The sequence below is a fragment of the Elephantulus edwardii genome, unplaced genomic scaffold (assembly GCF_000299155.1).
Source record: "Elephantulus edwardii isolate Elephantulus edwardi_28Jun2011 unplaced genomic scaffold, EleEdw1.0 scaffold00250, whole genome shotgun sequence".
NCBI lineage: Eukaryota > Metazoa > Chordata > Mammalia > Macroscelidea > Macroscelididae > Elephantulus > Elephantulus edwardii.
In genome coordinates, this window is record NW_006400000.1 from 3,692,326 (window position 1) to 3,707,896 (window position 15,571).

The window sequence follows — 15,571 nt, forward strand, 5'->3', positions numbered from 1 at the left end:
CTTCCTCTCCTTCGTTGACCTTGCATCTGTGTCAGTCCATCTCATTGGGGTCTTCCTCTCCTTTGGTGACCTTCTGTCTGTGTCAGTCCACCTCATTGGGGTCTTCCTCCTTCGTTGACCTTCCATCTGTGTCAGTCCATCTCATTGGGGGCTTCCTCTCCTTTGGTGACCTTGCATCTGTGTCATTCCGTCTCATTGGGGTCTTCCTGTTCTTCATTGGCTTTCCATCTTTCCAAACATGATATCCCTTTCTAAAGAACAGCTTCTCCTAGCAACATGTCCCAAGAGATAAAGCTTCACCATCTTTGTCTCCATGGAGCACATTGGCTGTAAATATTCTTTGCCATTAGTTTGCTAAGATTTCTTTTTCTTTCTTGCACAACTTTTTGTTCTTTATGACGTTTTGATAGAGCTCTGGTGATCTAGTAAGAGGTGGTCAAATTGTAGATGGTCTAGTGCAATCTGAAATGCATGCAGTTCAAATCCACCAGCCACTCCTTGGGGGAAAGATGGGCAGTTTCGCCCATGGAATTTACTGCCTCTGAAAACCAGCGATGAGTCTGTTCCAACTCACTCGCAATTCATAGCGACACCATGTACAACTGTTCTGAACCGTGCTCTGTCCTGAGCCAACCGTATCATCTCTGACACACCTACCCACATTACCCCAGTCACTGAGTTACTTCATCTCCTCCAGGGTCTTCCTTAATGCTTATTTTATGAATTCTCTCCATACTTATCCTTTTCCGTGGACTTGCTGTCTTGATTCTCCCCCAGTTTATCTAAATCTCCTCATAATCTGTTCAGACCTGTCAGTCGGTCTGTGGGTTTAGTCTTTCTGGAGCCATCACATACCCTGCCCCAGACCACAGTTATTACGTTGGGAGTAACACCACCAGCGTTAGTGGTATTATTTCCCCTTTGTCTCTGTCTTGAGTTAGGCCTTCTCTTCGTTTAACCCATTACCTTCCTGTTCTGAGTTTACTGCTACATTTTTTTCCCTCTTTTTTTTTAATGTGTGTACCATCAAATCAGATCTGACTGGCACAGAAGGGCATTGTCCCTCCTTACTGCTGCATTTTGACAGCTCATATAGCACAGGACCTTCCTGAAGAACGGTAGCCAGGAGGCATGTTTTTGAGACCCTGACTTTCTGATTGTGTCTGAATATGTGAATCTATGACCTAGTACCTTTTTTGTGTGGTGCAGGAGCAAAGAATGGTTTTTATCAAACCCAAACCAGTTGCTGTTGATTCAATCCCAGTTCATAGCAGTCCCACGTCTGTGAGACTCACACCATGTCCCACAGGGTTATCACTGGCTTTTTTCAGAAATAGGTCACCTGACCTTTTCCTCCAAGGTCCCTTTGTGCATGCTTGAACCACTACCTTTGTGGTTAGCAAATAAACGCAGTAGCCATTTACAGCCACCACAGACTTTCTATTTTTTGTAAAGCTGTAGAACACACAAGAAAGTAAACAAAAATAATAAGCAACAGAGGGGGCCACTTGTGGCCTGCAAAGCTTCGAATATTTACTATAAAAAAAAGATTAAAAAATATTTACTATCTTACTCTTTCTAGAAAAAGGTTTCAAAAATATCTGCTTTAATCACCTTTATGCCTCTAGAATCTGCCTTTCCAAAAAGTTGTTTCCATGAAGACATTTTGGTAGCAAATCAAACCTGCACTGAGCTCAGGGACAGCACTTGACTTGAAGGATTTTTTTAGTCATTGAATATTTGATGTGAACATTAATATTTTTCATGAATTTTCTTACTGTTCCCTGTTATGAATTTCTTACTTAATTCCACGATAATGAGAGAACGTACTCTGACTACTTTAATTCTTCAAATTGTGAAGTGTGTTAAATCTCCCTAGAAGAGACAATTTCTGTCTTTTAATTGAGATATTTTCTGGAGAAAGATGAACAGTCTCCTCTGATGCAGTTTATAGCTTCTGAAAACCCACCGTCAGGTCAGCTGTGAGTTGGTTTTGACTGGACAGTATGCAATAACAACAACAACAGAGATACTTAGTTCATTTATGATTAATATACTGGTATCTTTTCTTTTAAATATACCATTTTGGTATTTGTTTTTCCATTAGTCCTATCTGTTCCTTTTTCCTCCTTCTTACTCTTCTTTTGAATTAAGCAGGTATTTTTTTTATTAAATTTTATTAGTTTTAATGAACATTTACAGAGATTTTGGGTTTTCATTCATTCATTGTTACACTGTTTTCTCCACCCTCCTCCTCAGCTCGTTCTTCCCCTCCCCATGTCTGTTTTAATTGTCGAATTGCCACAGTTTAAGCAAATATTTTTTTAAATCTTCCTGCATTTCCCTCTTATTAGCTCATTGTTACTTTATTTTTTAGAGATTATCAGTCAATCTAAAGATAAGAACAGACTAGTTCATTGTTAGAAAGCTCATTTGGCTTGTTGTTGTTGTTGTTGTTAAGCGCCTTCATGATGACCCTGTGTACAACAATCCTAAACCCTCCTCTATCCTGTGCCAATCTTATTGTTTCTGACACACCTATCCCCATTACCCCAGTCCCTGAATCAATCCATCTCATGAGGGTCTTCCTCTCCTGCGCTGACCCTCCACCCTCCCAAGCATGACGTACCTCTCCAGAGACTGGTCCCTCCTTGCAGCATGTCCAAAGTATGTCAGACGAAGCCTTGGAATCCTTGCCTCCTAGGAGCAGCCTGGTCTCACTCTCTCCAGGACAAAGTTGTTTATTCTCTTAGCAGTCCACGGTATATTGAGTACTATTCTCCTGCACTGCAGCTCAGGCATCAGTGCTTCTTCTGTCATCCCTAGTCATTGTCCACCTTTCTGGTGCATGGCAAGTGATTGCAAAGACTATGCCCTGGGTCAGGTGCACCTTAGTCTCCAGACTGATATCATTGCTCTTCAGTCCTTTGGAGAGGTTTCTGACAGCAGACTTTCCCAGTGTAATTCATCTTTTAATTTCCTGGCTGCTGGTACCAAGAGTGTTGATTGTAGAGCCAAGCAAACTAAAGCTGTTAAACAATCTCAGTCTCGTCACCATACATCATGATGCTGCCAAATGGCCCAGTGGTGAGAAACTTTGTTTTCTTAATATTGAGTTTCAATCCATATTCAAGGCTGCAAGCGCTTCAGGTCCTCATCAGTTTCAGCAAACAGGGTTGTGACATCTGCATAATGCAAATTATGGCTGAATCTTCCTCCATTCCTGATGTCACATTTTTCCTCATAGAGCCCAGCCTCCCAGACAATCTGCTCAGCATATAGACTAAAAAGGTATGGAGATGGGACACATCCATGGCATACACCCTTCCCACTTTTGAGCCATGCAGTGTTTCCTTGCTCTGTTCTGATGACTGCCTTCTGGTCCAAGTATAGGTTTCACGTGAGCCCAATCATGTGTTCTGAGATTCCCACTCTTCTCAGAATCAGCCAGTTTTTTGTGATCCACACAGTCAAATGCCTTTACATAGGTGATGAAACACAGATAGACATTCCTCTGGTAATCTCTGCTTTCAGCCAAGATCCATCTAATATAACTATAATAACCCTAGTACCACAGCCTCTTCTCAACCCAGCCTGCATTTCTGGCAGTTCTCTGTTGGTGTGCTGCTCCCGTATAATCTTCAGGAGAATCTTGCTTACATGTGATATCAGTGATATTTGATAATTTCCCCACTCTGTTGGGTCACCTTTCTTTGGAATGGGAACAAATATAGATCTCCTCCAGTCAGGTGGCCAGGTGATTGTTCTCCAGATTTCTTGGCACAACTTGGTGAGCACGTCCAGGGCAGTGTCTGTTTGCTGAAATATGTCAATTGGTATGTCATCAATTCCTGGGGCCTTGTTTTTTGCCAATTCTTTCAGAGCAGCTTGAACTTCTTCCTTCATCACCACAGGCTCTTTCTTATACATTGTTGATCAATTTCTTCTGTGTCCGCCAATTCTTTTGGTACGATGACTCTGTATACTCTTTCCATCTTCTTTTAATGCTTCCTGGATTGTTTAGTATTCTACCCAAAGCATCCTTAAGTACTATAACTCAAGGACTGAATTTGTTTTTCAGTTCCTTGAGCTTAAGAAATGTTGAGTGAATTCAGCCCCTTTGATTTTCTGACTCTGACTTTCTGCACATTGCATTTTAATACTTGACTTTGTCTTCCTGCACTGCCCTTTGAAGTTTCCTGTTCAACTCCTTAATCTCTTGATTTCTTCCCTTTGCTTTGGCTTCTTTGTACTTAGTGTAATACTCAGAGTCTCTTCTGACATCCATCTTGGTCTTTTCTTCCTCCTCTGTCTTTGTAATGACCTTTTGCATTCTTCCTGGATGATATTCTTGATATCCTCTCTCAGCTCATTTGGTCTTCACTCATTTTTGTTCAAGACATCAAATCTTTTCCTGAGATGGTTTTGAAATTCAGGTGGGATAGACTCAAGGTCAAATTTTGGTTCTCGTGGATTTGATTTCATTTTTCTCAACTTCAGCTTGTACTTGTATATGACTGGTTGGTGGTCTGTTTCATAGTCAGCACCTGGCCTGATTTTCACAGCTGACATTGAGCTTGTCCAATGAGTCTCAGTTGACCTCGTTGTTAAAAAGTTGTGCTGTTAACACAAAGGCAGGTAGGTGGTTCAAATTCACTAGCTACTCCTAAAGCGAGAGACAGGCAGTCTCCTCCTGTGCTATTGAAAGCCTGCCAGAGGGTCAGCTATGGGTTGGTTCTAACTTGATGACAATGAGAAAATGAGAGTTCATTATTAGTAACTCAACTCAGATAAATTGGAGGACAGGGGCAAAATAGATGGGACTTTATAATTCATCAGTAGGCATGCTTTCATGTAAAGAATATTAGGATTCATGGAAAGAGTGTATTTTTCTATTCTGGGGAGCATTTGTCAATATATACCTTACATATTCTTTGTTTCCATAAATAACAACTCCTGCACATTCAAAAAAAAGGGGGCGCTGAATACAAAGCTCTCAAAGTGTCTCTTGTTTTACCTTCTTAGCATTCTGTTCTAGTTTGTTGCTCTATAAAAATTCTAACAAGCAAAATATTCCCCAAGTGGGATTTATTGAGATCATATATAGAAAAAGGCAGTGATTTAATTTTCCACAGTTTGGACATTTCCTTTCTCCAATTCTTTTCAGGTGGGCGAAGCATGTAGCTGAGAAGAATGGCTACTTGGGCCATGTCATCCGCAAAGGCCTCAATGCCTACCTGGAAGGCTCGTGGTAAGCTCGGGACCCACATCACAGCCAACTTTCTCAGCCCCTAGCTTCCCATCTGTCATTATAGACTCAGGAAAGTGGTCCTTAAAATGCAAGCAAAAAAAAAACCAATTTGCAGGGAAATCATGTCTTCCTAGTAATGTTATTCAGAGTATCAGGAACTGATTTGCTGTTGATTGGAAAACACAGCATTTCCATGTTTAATTGTACACAAGAATTAGTTCTCTGGAGGGAGCATCCACATTCATCAAGTTGAGAGACACACACACAAATACGATGACTTCTCTCCTTTTTGTAAGTTGTCCCTGCTGGCTCTGGTGTCTGGAGACAGCAAAGGAGATTTTAGCTGAGACCGTCTGCCAGGCCACTTGCAATTCTGTGTTTGTACTTTTTTTTTCCATGGGAAGAACAAAGGCCAATGTGTTTAATGATTTGGTTACATCCCTCTGAAGATGTTTTACTGAATTTTCTGTGTCCACAAGCATGACATTGCTGGGTTTTACTTAGAAGATAATCCACCAGTGTTGTACCCAAATGGACTCCCTCCTTTCAAACTTTTCTGCTGTAATTACTAAATTCTGTTTTAGTAAGGGGACAGTGAAAGAGAGGAAGACCCTCAACCAGATGGATTGCAACAGCAACTTCAGCAATGGGCTTGAGTGTGTCAGAGATTATGAGGTTGGCCCAAGACAGGACAAGGTTCAGATCTGTTGTTCATAGGGTTGCTGAGTCTGATAGCATCTAATAATACTACAGCACATTGAGTAGTGAGTAGCTCTGGTGACAAAGTGGATAAGGAATTACCCTGCCAGTTGAAAGGTGTCCAGTTCAAATCCACCAACTTTTCCTAGGGAGAAAGATAGAGTCTTCTCACATGCAATGTACTGACTCTGAAAACCCACTGGAGGGTCAGCTGTAAATTGGTTCCCATTTGATGACAAAGAGCTGTTGATTTTTCTTATTTGGCACAATGGAGCGGTGGTGGCATAGTTCATAGTGTATTGTGCTGCTAACCCAAAGGTCAGCAGTTTGGATCCACTCCATGGAAGAAAAATGAGCATTCTTCCACCTTGAAAATCTGATGGTCCCTGAGTCAGACATGATATGATGGCAGTGACTTTAGATTATCTTAGGACCTCTCCAAAGTACTGAAGAGCAGTGGTGTCACGTTGGAGACTAAGGTACACCCGATACAGGCCATGGTCTTTGCAATCATTTGCTGTGCATCAGAGAGCTGGATAATGACTAGGGAGGATAGAAGAAGGATAGAAGGCATCAATTGATGCCTTTGAGCTATGGTGCTGGAGAAGAGTATTGCGGGTACCATGGACTGCTAAGAAAACGAACAGGTTCATCCTGGAGAGGGTTAAACCAGGCTGCTCCTTGGAGGCAAGAATTCTGAGGCAAGGCATACTTTGGACAGGTTGGAAAGAGGGACCGGTCCTCGGAGAGGGGCATCATGCTTGGGAGGGTGGAGAGACAGTGCAGGAAGGGAAGACACTCCATGAGGTTGATTGATTCAGTGACTGGGGTAATCAGGGTGGGTGTGTCAGAGACAGTGAGATTGGCACAGGACAGAGCAGGGTTTAGGGATGTTGTACATAGGGTCGCTATCAGTCGCAGGTGAATCGATGACACATAACAACAACAACAACAACATATTATGTGGAGGAGACTCAGTACAGAAGGACTTACAAATGCCCCTGCCTGTTATCTGTCGCTGATTCCCAGTAAGGGGCACCTCTCCAAACACTACTCTTTTTTTTTTTTTAAAAAGTCCTGTTAGTAACAACATTCCATCTTCGTTTTCTCTTGGGCCACATTTTCTTGGCCGTTTGATTGCCTGAATGATCTGGGTATTTCAGTAATAACGGAGAAGGACATGCAAATCAGCACATATCCCATCGGTCCACTGCCTCCCAAACATTAGACCAGAGCCAGCATCTATCACGCTCGGAGATTAGCCTTAATTAAAAATTAAACTGTAAGTCCGAGAGATCGCCTTTTCTCCTTTGGCCACTGGTATGCAGGTCACCCGCATTCAGCTTTGAGATGGGCACAAATCTGAAATTAGAAATGACGCGGGGAAATGATCTCAATGGAAACAATGCCATATAGGAATGTTTAGTATTTAACATCATCTCGTTTTAATTTTTGATTGTTGCTCTCTCGTGAATAGCCATGATTGTGCCATCTCTGCTTGCTGGGACTTGGGTTCTTTTTTAATTGTAGTAAATATGTGTAATGGGAGTTCTGGTGAAGTAGTGGTGAGAAGCTGCCCTGCATTCCTGAAGGCACGTGGTTCAAGGCCACCAGCTGCTCTGCAGGCGAAGGGTGGGCAGTCTTCTCCTGTGTGAAAACTCACCAGACGGCCAGCTGTGGGTCGGTTCTGATTCAGTGGTACACAACAACAACAAATATTTGTAAAACAAAACATTCCCCGTTTCAACAAGAAATTGTTGTTGTTCATTGTGATATGTCATAGAGTCGCTTGCAACTCATAGTGACCCTGTGTATAACAGCCCTACACCCTGCTCTATCCTGAGACAACCTTATTGTCTCTTACACACCTACGCCCATTTCCCCAGTCACTGAATCAATCCATTTCATCAAGGGTCTTTCTCTCTTGAGATGTCCCTCCACCCTCCTAAGCATGATGTCCCTCTCTAAGGACTCGTCCCTCCTTGCAACATGTCCAAAGTCAGACAAAGCCTTATAATCCTTGCTTATTGATAACATTGTGAGCACGCACTGTCCGTGGCCCCACTATATAACCAGAAAGAGATTTTTTTAAAAAACTGTTTTACCATGGATATGCCTTGTAGCTTATGTGGCGTTTTATCATGCCTCAGTTCGCAGAGCGCCCATATTTTATTTTAAATTATTCTCTTTTTTTTTCCCTTTCTGATTCTACCCCTTTCCTTTCTCCACAAGCTTCTTTGGGTAAATTAAGCATTCAATTAGAAAGGTGTTTGCATGTGGGAGTTTCCCAGAGGGAGAACATATCTGTAAATACCTTCCACCAAGATAACTGGCCTAGTTTTTCCATAAAAAGAGTGTCTTTGTTAGTAATTAGCCTGACCTGCTCTCCTTGGAATACTCAGATACAGCAAGGAATTTGGGGGCGTGGGGTTGGCGCAGTCAGGGTGTTCCTTGGAGGGAAGGATGGTGGAACTTTGTTTCACGAACTTTGGGCATGTTGTCAGGAGGCACCAGTCCTTGGAAAATGTTATCATGCTGGTAAAGGTATAGGTTAAGCAAAAGGGAAGAAGCCCCTCGACAAGGTGGATTGACCCAGTGACTGTGACAATGGACTTGAATGTGGCAGAGATTAAGAGGATGGTGCAGGCTATGCAAGGTTCAGATCTGTTGGTTACAGGCTTGCTGTGAGTCATACTTGACCAGATGGCATCTAATATAAGAAACATAGGGTGTTGCTGTCCATTGCCCGGCAACGACACCCTGATGGGGGTAATCACGACTGAGACACACCATTTTGGGAGCTGTTCAGAGAGTCGATCCAGCTCAATTTTACTGGGAGATGCAGCACACTTATATACAAACAAGTAAACAGAAAGACAGGCTAGGGTGGGCTTACAGACGGGGGACGTGCAGATTGGTCTGGAGAACCTCAGCCCCATGCAGACCTCTCCCATCTCAACAGCCATCTTCCCAGGTGGCGAGCTTTCTCGAGCCTGTACAGCCAAACACAGGGGAGCTTTCTCTGCTCCGTATTAAAGGCTGTTGAGGGGCTCGCACTTATCCGAAGCTAAGTGATCTTTTCTGGTCAGAGGCCTTGACTTCCTCCCCAACATTCCCCAACAACAGGGGACTGGTAAGGAGTCCTGGTGGCATAGTGCATTATGTGTTAAAACCCGTCTCTCCATAAATCTTCGTTGAAATAGAAAGAAATGTTAAAAAAAAAACCCAACCAAACAGATTTAACATAGAGTCAGCAGTTGAAGTTCACTACTGCTCCAGTGGCAAAATATGGGCAGCAGTTCCCTCCCATAGAGATTTACAGCCCCAGGAACCCAGTGGAGGGTCGCTGTAAGTCAGAGTCAACTCGACAGCAAGGAGCAGGGAGATAGTGGAGCACAGAGACTAAAAAGGTTATGCATCGTGAGTTTTCCTTTTGTTCAGCACTGAATCCTTGCACACTTAAACACTTAGTGCACTTCTACACAGAACACCTGACCCTAAACCTGCAGGGATTCTACAGTCTCATCCTCGTCTTGGGAAACTTTGCAGTCTCATCTTTAACCTCCTGCTGAACTGCATGCAAGTATTTGCATATTTATGTTCTTTCTAGCCATTCCCTCTGTTTGCAAGTCCTTCCTCCCATCCCATTAGTCTTTCTATGAGTGGAGATGGCTAGTGCCCTGTCCCAGTGCCCTGTCCACGGTGGCCCTGGGTGAGCACACAGAAACCATTGAATGACTGTACATAGGTAAATAGAGCCAGAGGCCACAGCTCAGGCCTCTGAGGAGGAGAGGTGCCATCTGTGTTGGGGGCTCGGGACTGGGGTCACGCTGAGACAGCAGATGACTCACCCTGGAAGGATTGCACAGTTTCCACGTAGTCATGCAAGGAAAAGCTTTTCCACTGATAGGCATTTGCAGGAACAAAAGCAAAGAGGAACATTCAAGGTGAGTCCAGGAAATGTGAAGCCTTCTACTTTGCCTGAAGGGTAAGGCTTGTCAAGGTGAGTGCGACAGAGCAAGACCAAAGAGGAACTACTTCAGGGACCACTAGAGCAACTTTCCACACTCTATATCTGAGAAGCAGCGAGGAGCCACTGGCAGGCAGTTTTGGAGAGGACAGTGGTATGACAGGGCTGAGTTTTTAGACAAATAACCAAACAGCAGTGTCCTCTGATCTCCTGACTGCTGGTACCAAGTGTATTGAGTGTGGATCCAAGTAAGATGAAGTTGCTGGCAGTTTCAGTCTTTTCTCCATCTATCATGATATTGCCCATAAACAAGTGATGAGAATTCTTGTTTTCCTCACATTGAGATGCAGTCCATTCTGAAGGCTGTAGTCTTTGATCGTCTGCAGCAAGCACTTCAGTCCTTCTCACTTTCAGCAAGCAAGCTTGTGTCATCTGCACAACGAAGATTCTTGATGCATCTTCCTCCAATCCTAATGCTATATTCTTTGTAAAGTCCAGCTTCTAGACAAATTTCTTCAGGATCAAGGAAATCAGGATCAGATCAGGAGGTGTATTGCACTAGGGAAAGTCTGCAGTCAGAAACCTCTCCAGATTATTCAAGAGCAATGATGTCAGTTTGAAGACTAAGGTACACCTCATTCAGTCCATGATCTTTTCAGTCATTTGGTATGCTGCTGAGAGCTAGACAGTGAATAAGGATGACAGAAGAAGAATCAACACCTTTGAACTGTGGGGTTGGAGGAGAGTACTCGTTAGCCCATGGACTGCCAAAAGAACAAATAGCGATGTCTTAGGGAAGGTGCAGCAGAGTGCTCTTAGGAGGCAAGGATGACAAAGCTCCGTCTGATATATTTTGTATGTGTTGTTAGGAAAGACTCTTCATTGAAGAGTGACATCATGCTTGGAAAGGTGGAAGGTCAGTAAAAGACAGGAAGACACTTATCTAGATAGATTGATATGTCTAGCTAGATTGATAACAGTCTGCAGCAGTGGGCTCAAGTATGTCAGAAATGACACAGGATAGGGCAGGTTCAGATGTGTTATTTATAGGGTTTCTATGAATTGTACTTGACTCAATGGTGCACAATAACAGCAACAATATAAGAAACATCGGCAGCATAGTCCATAGGGAGATGCCCTATTAAACCAAAGGTTGCATCTCTCTTGTGGTTTGAATCCACCAAGAAACTCTTGAGAAAGTGAGGCAGTCCCCTTCTATGTGATTAGAGCTCAGAAATCCAATGGAGGGTCAAGTCCAATGACAGTGCTCAAAGGGAGAGACAGGAAGCTCTGGTGACATGGGGTATCATGTACTGTGCTGCCAACCCAGAGGTCATCAGTACGAATCCAGCAACTGCTCTGTGGGAGAAAGATGAACTGCCTCCTCTACTAAACATTTACAGCCTCGACAGCCTGATGGAGGGTCGCTTTGAGTCAAAACCAGCTCCACAGCTGTGAGTTATGACCTTGGAGGACATACACACAGTGCACCTTATGACACTTCATGTCACATGTAGTGAGCATGTTATATGAGAGGCTCATCCTTGGAGGAGGATTTGGTGCTTGGTAAAGGAGGTCAGTGAGGAAGAGAAAGACTCTCTAGGAGATCAGTTGGCACACTGGCTGTAACAGTGGACTTAACTGATTTTGAGGGTGGGACGGGATCCGTCAGTGTGTTGGATTCTTTTCTGTTGTACCCAGAGTTGCTATGAATTGGAACCAACTTGGCAGGAGCTAACAGCATGGAAGTTCTGATGCATGACAATAAAGGAGCACATTTCCAGTAGTGTTGAAGCCCCCTGCCTCTCCCTGCCTCCCCCCTCCCACTCCCTGTTCCCTGCTCTCCCTGCCTCCCCCTCCCACTCCCTGCTCCCTGCTCTCCCTGCCTCTCCCTGCCTACCCCCTGCCTCTCCCTGCCTACCCCCTGCCTCTCCCTGCCTCCCCTCCTCCCTGCCCCCTGCTCTCCCTGCCTCCCCCTGCCAGATTGCACCCCACTGCCAACCCCAGTACTTAGAAGTAACAGCTGTCCTGATTATGACTCTTGACCCATCCCTTGCTTTCTTTCTAAAAACTCATAGCTGTTGAGTGAGTTTTGACCCATGGTCACTCTATATGCTCTGTAACTGAACTCCTTATGGTGTTCTTAATTATCTTTATGGAGGGGAGCGCAAGTGGCCTAGTGGTAAGAAGTTAGGCTGTTAACCCTAAGACACACAGTTTGAATCCAGCAGATCCTCTGCAGGGGAAAGAAAGACCGTTTCCATGCATGTGATTTAAAGCTTTGGCTCCAATTCAGTTATACAGGACAACTCTTTTTGGAAGCAGATCACCAAGCCTTTTTTCTGCACTGTCACCAATGATCTTGACCGGAGAGCATATTCCTGTTAGTAGTTGAGTGCAAAAACCATTTGCATCACACAAGACCCTTTGCTTGCTTCGTGGTTTCATTGCATATGCATATATTCCCAAGCAGTAGGTTCTGTTTGGCTTGTTTCTGACCTGAATATTATTTGAATGATATCCTATATCATTCTTCATCTGCTTTCTTGGCATTTTGTTTCTAAGGTTCATATATTTTGTTGTGAGTGTCTGTAGATCATTCTCAGCAGAGTGATGTATCACAATGTGCTTATCAATTCTCATGATAATGGATATTTGGGCTGTTACCCATTTTTCTTTAAGAATAAAGTAGCCAGGTATGGTTTGGGTGTTGGTTGTTATTTTTTTTTTATGTATCTCCTGGCATATGTAGAAATTGTTTCTCTGTGATATAAACTGGAGTGAGGGGTCACTATGTCACAGGGTAGGGACCTGCTCAGTATTACATGATGATGATGCCAATTGTTTTCCTAAATTTTCCTAAATGATTTTTATCAATGTGTTCTCTTGTCCTACCTTGTCCCATGTTGTTGTTGTTCTTGTGTGCAGTTGAGTTGCCTGCAACTCATAGCGACTTTATATACAACAACCCTAAACCCTGTTCTGTCCTGTGCCAGTTTTATTGTCTCTGACACACATACCCTCATTACCACAGTCACTGACTCAATCAACCTCATAGAGGGTCTTCCTCTCCTGTGCTGTCCCTGTACCCTCCCAAGCATGACATCCCTCTCCATGGACTGGTCCCTCCTTGCAGCATGTCCAAAGTATATCAGATGAAGCTTCAGAATCCTTGCCTCCAAGGAGCAGGCTGATCTCACCCTCCGCAGAATGAACCTGTTAGCTCTCCTAGCAGTCCATGGTATATTCAATACTCTTCTCCAGCACCATAGCTCAAAGGCATAAATTCTTCTTCTATCATCCCTAGTCATTGTCCAGCTCTCTGAGTCACAACAAGTGATTGCAAAGACTGTGTCCTGGGTCAAGCACACCTTGGTCTCCAGATTGATATCATTGCTCTCCAGTACTTTGGAGAGGTCTCTGATAGCAGACTTTCCCAATGCAATTCATCTTTAATTTCCTGGTTGCTGGTACCAAGAGTGTTAATTGTGGAGCCAAGCAAACTGAAGCTGTTAACAATCTCAGTCTCTTCACCATCCATCACAAAGCTGCCAGTCAGCCCAGTGGTGAGAATCTTTGTCTTCTTGATGTTGAGCTTCAATCCATATTGAAGGCTGCAGTCCTTGACCTTCTGTAGCAAGTGCTTCAGGACCTCCTCAGTTTCAGCAAGCAGGGTTGTATCGTCTTCCTCCAATCCTGATGTCACATTCCTCTTCATACAGCCCAACCTCCTGAATGATCTGCTCTGTTTATAGATTGGTTGTTAACAGTTTTAATTGACTCTGTGGCAATGGGTTTGACATTTGGGTTACTTTCCAAGGAGTCCTGAGGGCACAGAGTATTATGTTTTGGGCTGCTAACTGAGAGGCCAGTGGTTCAGATCTGCCCATTGGACAAAGATGGGTAATCTCTTCCTTAAAAGATTTACAGCTTCAGAAACCCAATGGAGAATTGCTATGAGTCAACATCAACTCATTGGCGCTGAGTTAGGGGTTTTTGTCTGTCAGTTATGTGTCAATTTCTATTACTGGAGGTCCTTGCCAAATCTTGATGCTAAGTGTTCTTGAAGATCAGCCTCAGTCTGAATTTGAGTCTTGGTGTCAACAGAGAAGTTGTTGACAGTCTCAATCTTTTCTCTGCTTGTTACGATGTTGCCTGTCTGTTCAGTGGCAAGGATGTTGGTTTTCTTGATGTTGAGATGTAATTGATATTGAAGGCTGCATTGTTTAACCTTCTGCAGCAAGTGTTTCAAGTTCTTCTCACTTTCAGCAAGCAAGGTTGTGTCATCTGCATAATGAATGTTATTGATGAGTCTTCCTCCAATCCTGGGGCCACATTTTTCTTCACAGGGTCCAGCTTCTTGAATAATTTGCTCAGCATACAGTTTAAATATGTATGGAGGAGGGATATAGCCCTGCCACACACTTTTTCTAATTTTAAACCATATTGTGTTCCCTTGCTCTGTTTGCACAAAAGCCTCTTGGTCTAGGTGTAGGTTTCCTGAGAGCACAAAGACTTCATATTACTTGGAGCCACAATGACTTGGTACTAGCAGTCAGGAGATATATTGCATTGAGAAAGTCTGCAGTTCGGGACCTCTCCAAATGATTGAGAAATAATCATGTCAGATTGAGATCTTAGGTGTACCTGATTCAGACCATGGTCTTTTCAGTCACTTGCTATGCATCTGAGAGCCAGACAATGAGAAAGTATGACAAAAGAAGAATTTATATCTTTTAATTGTTGTGTCAGGTAAGAGTTCTGAAGCTCTTATAAACTTCCAAAAGAACAAACAGCTATGTCTTGGACAAGGTTTAGTAAGAGTGCTCCTGGTGGGCGAAGATGATGAGGCTTTGTCTTACATACTGTGGACGTGTTGCTAGGAGAGTTTATTCCTTGGAGAGATAGAGATGTTTATCTGTCTTTTATTGACCATGCAAAGGCATTTGATGGTGTGGATCACAACAGACTGGCTGACTCTGAGAAGAATGGGAATCCCAGAACACTTGATCATGCTAATGCAAAATGTATACTTGGACCAGGAGGCAGTGGTCAGAACAGAGCAAGGGAACACTGCATGGTTCAAAATTAGGAAGAGTGTACACCAGGGATGTTTTCTGTCTCCATGCTTTTTCAACCTCTGTGCAGAATAGATGATCCGAGAGGCTGAGTTTTATGTGGCATCAAGATTGGAGGAAGACTTATCAACAATCTGCTTTATGCAGATGACACAACCCTACTTGCTGAAACTGAGGAGGACCTGAAGGGCTTGCTGCAGAAGGCCAAGGACGGTAGCCTTCAATATGAATTGAAGCTCAGTATCAAGAAAGCAAACATTCTCTCCATTTGGCCAATTGGCAGCATCATGATGGATGGTGAAGAGATTGAGATTGTAAACAGCTTTAATTTACTTGGCTCCACAATGAACACTTTTAGCCCCAGCAGCCAGAAAATTAAAAGACATATTATTGCATTCTCATAGAGCCCAGCCTCCCGGATAATCTGTTCTGCATATAGGTTGAAAAGATATGGAGATAGGATGCATCCCTGGCGTATGCGCTTCCCAATTTTGAACCATGCAGTGTTCCCTTGCTCTGTTCTGACGACTGCCTTCTGGTCCAAGTATAAGTTTCGCATTAGAACGATCAAGT

General features: G+C 43.5%; 1 protein-coding gene across 1 annotated transcript in view; it reads left to right on the forward strand.

The window, feature by feature from the left end:
- Positions 1-15,571, forward strand: part of SEL1L3 (sel-1 suppressor of lin-12-like 3 (C. elegans)) — a 232,357-nt gene that overhangs the window by 174,610 nt on the left and 42,176 nt on the right. Inside the window, exon 17 of the mRNA XM_006899266.1 lies at positions 5,168-5,251. Coding sequence (XP_006899328.1) covers positions 5,168-5,251 — 84 coding nt within the window. The remainder of the gene's footprint in view (positions 1-5,167; positions 5,252-15,571) is intronic.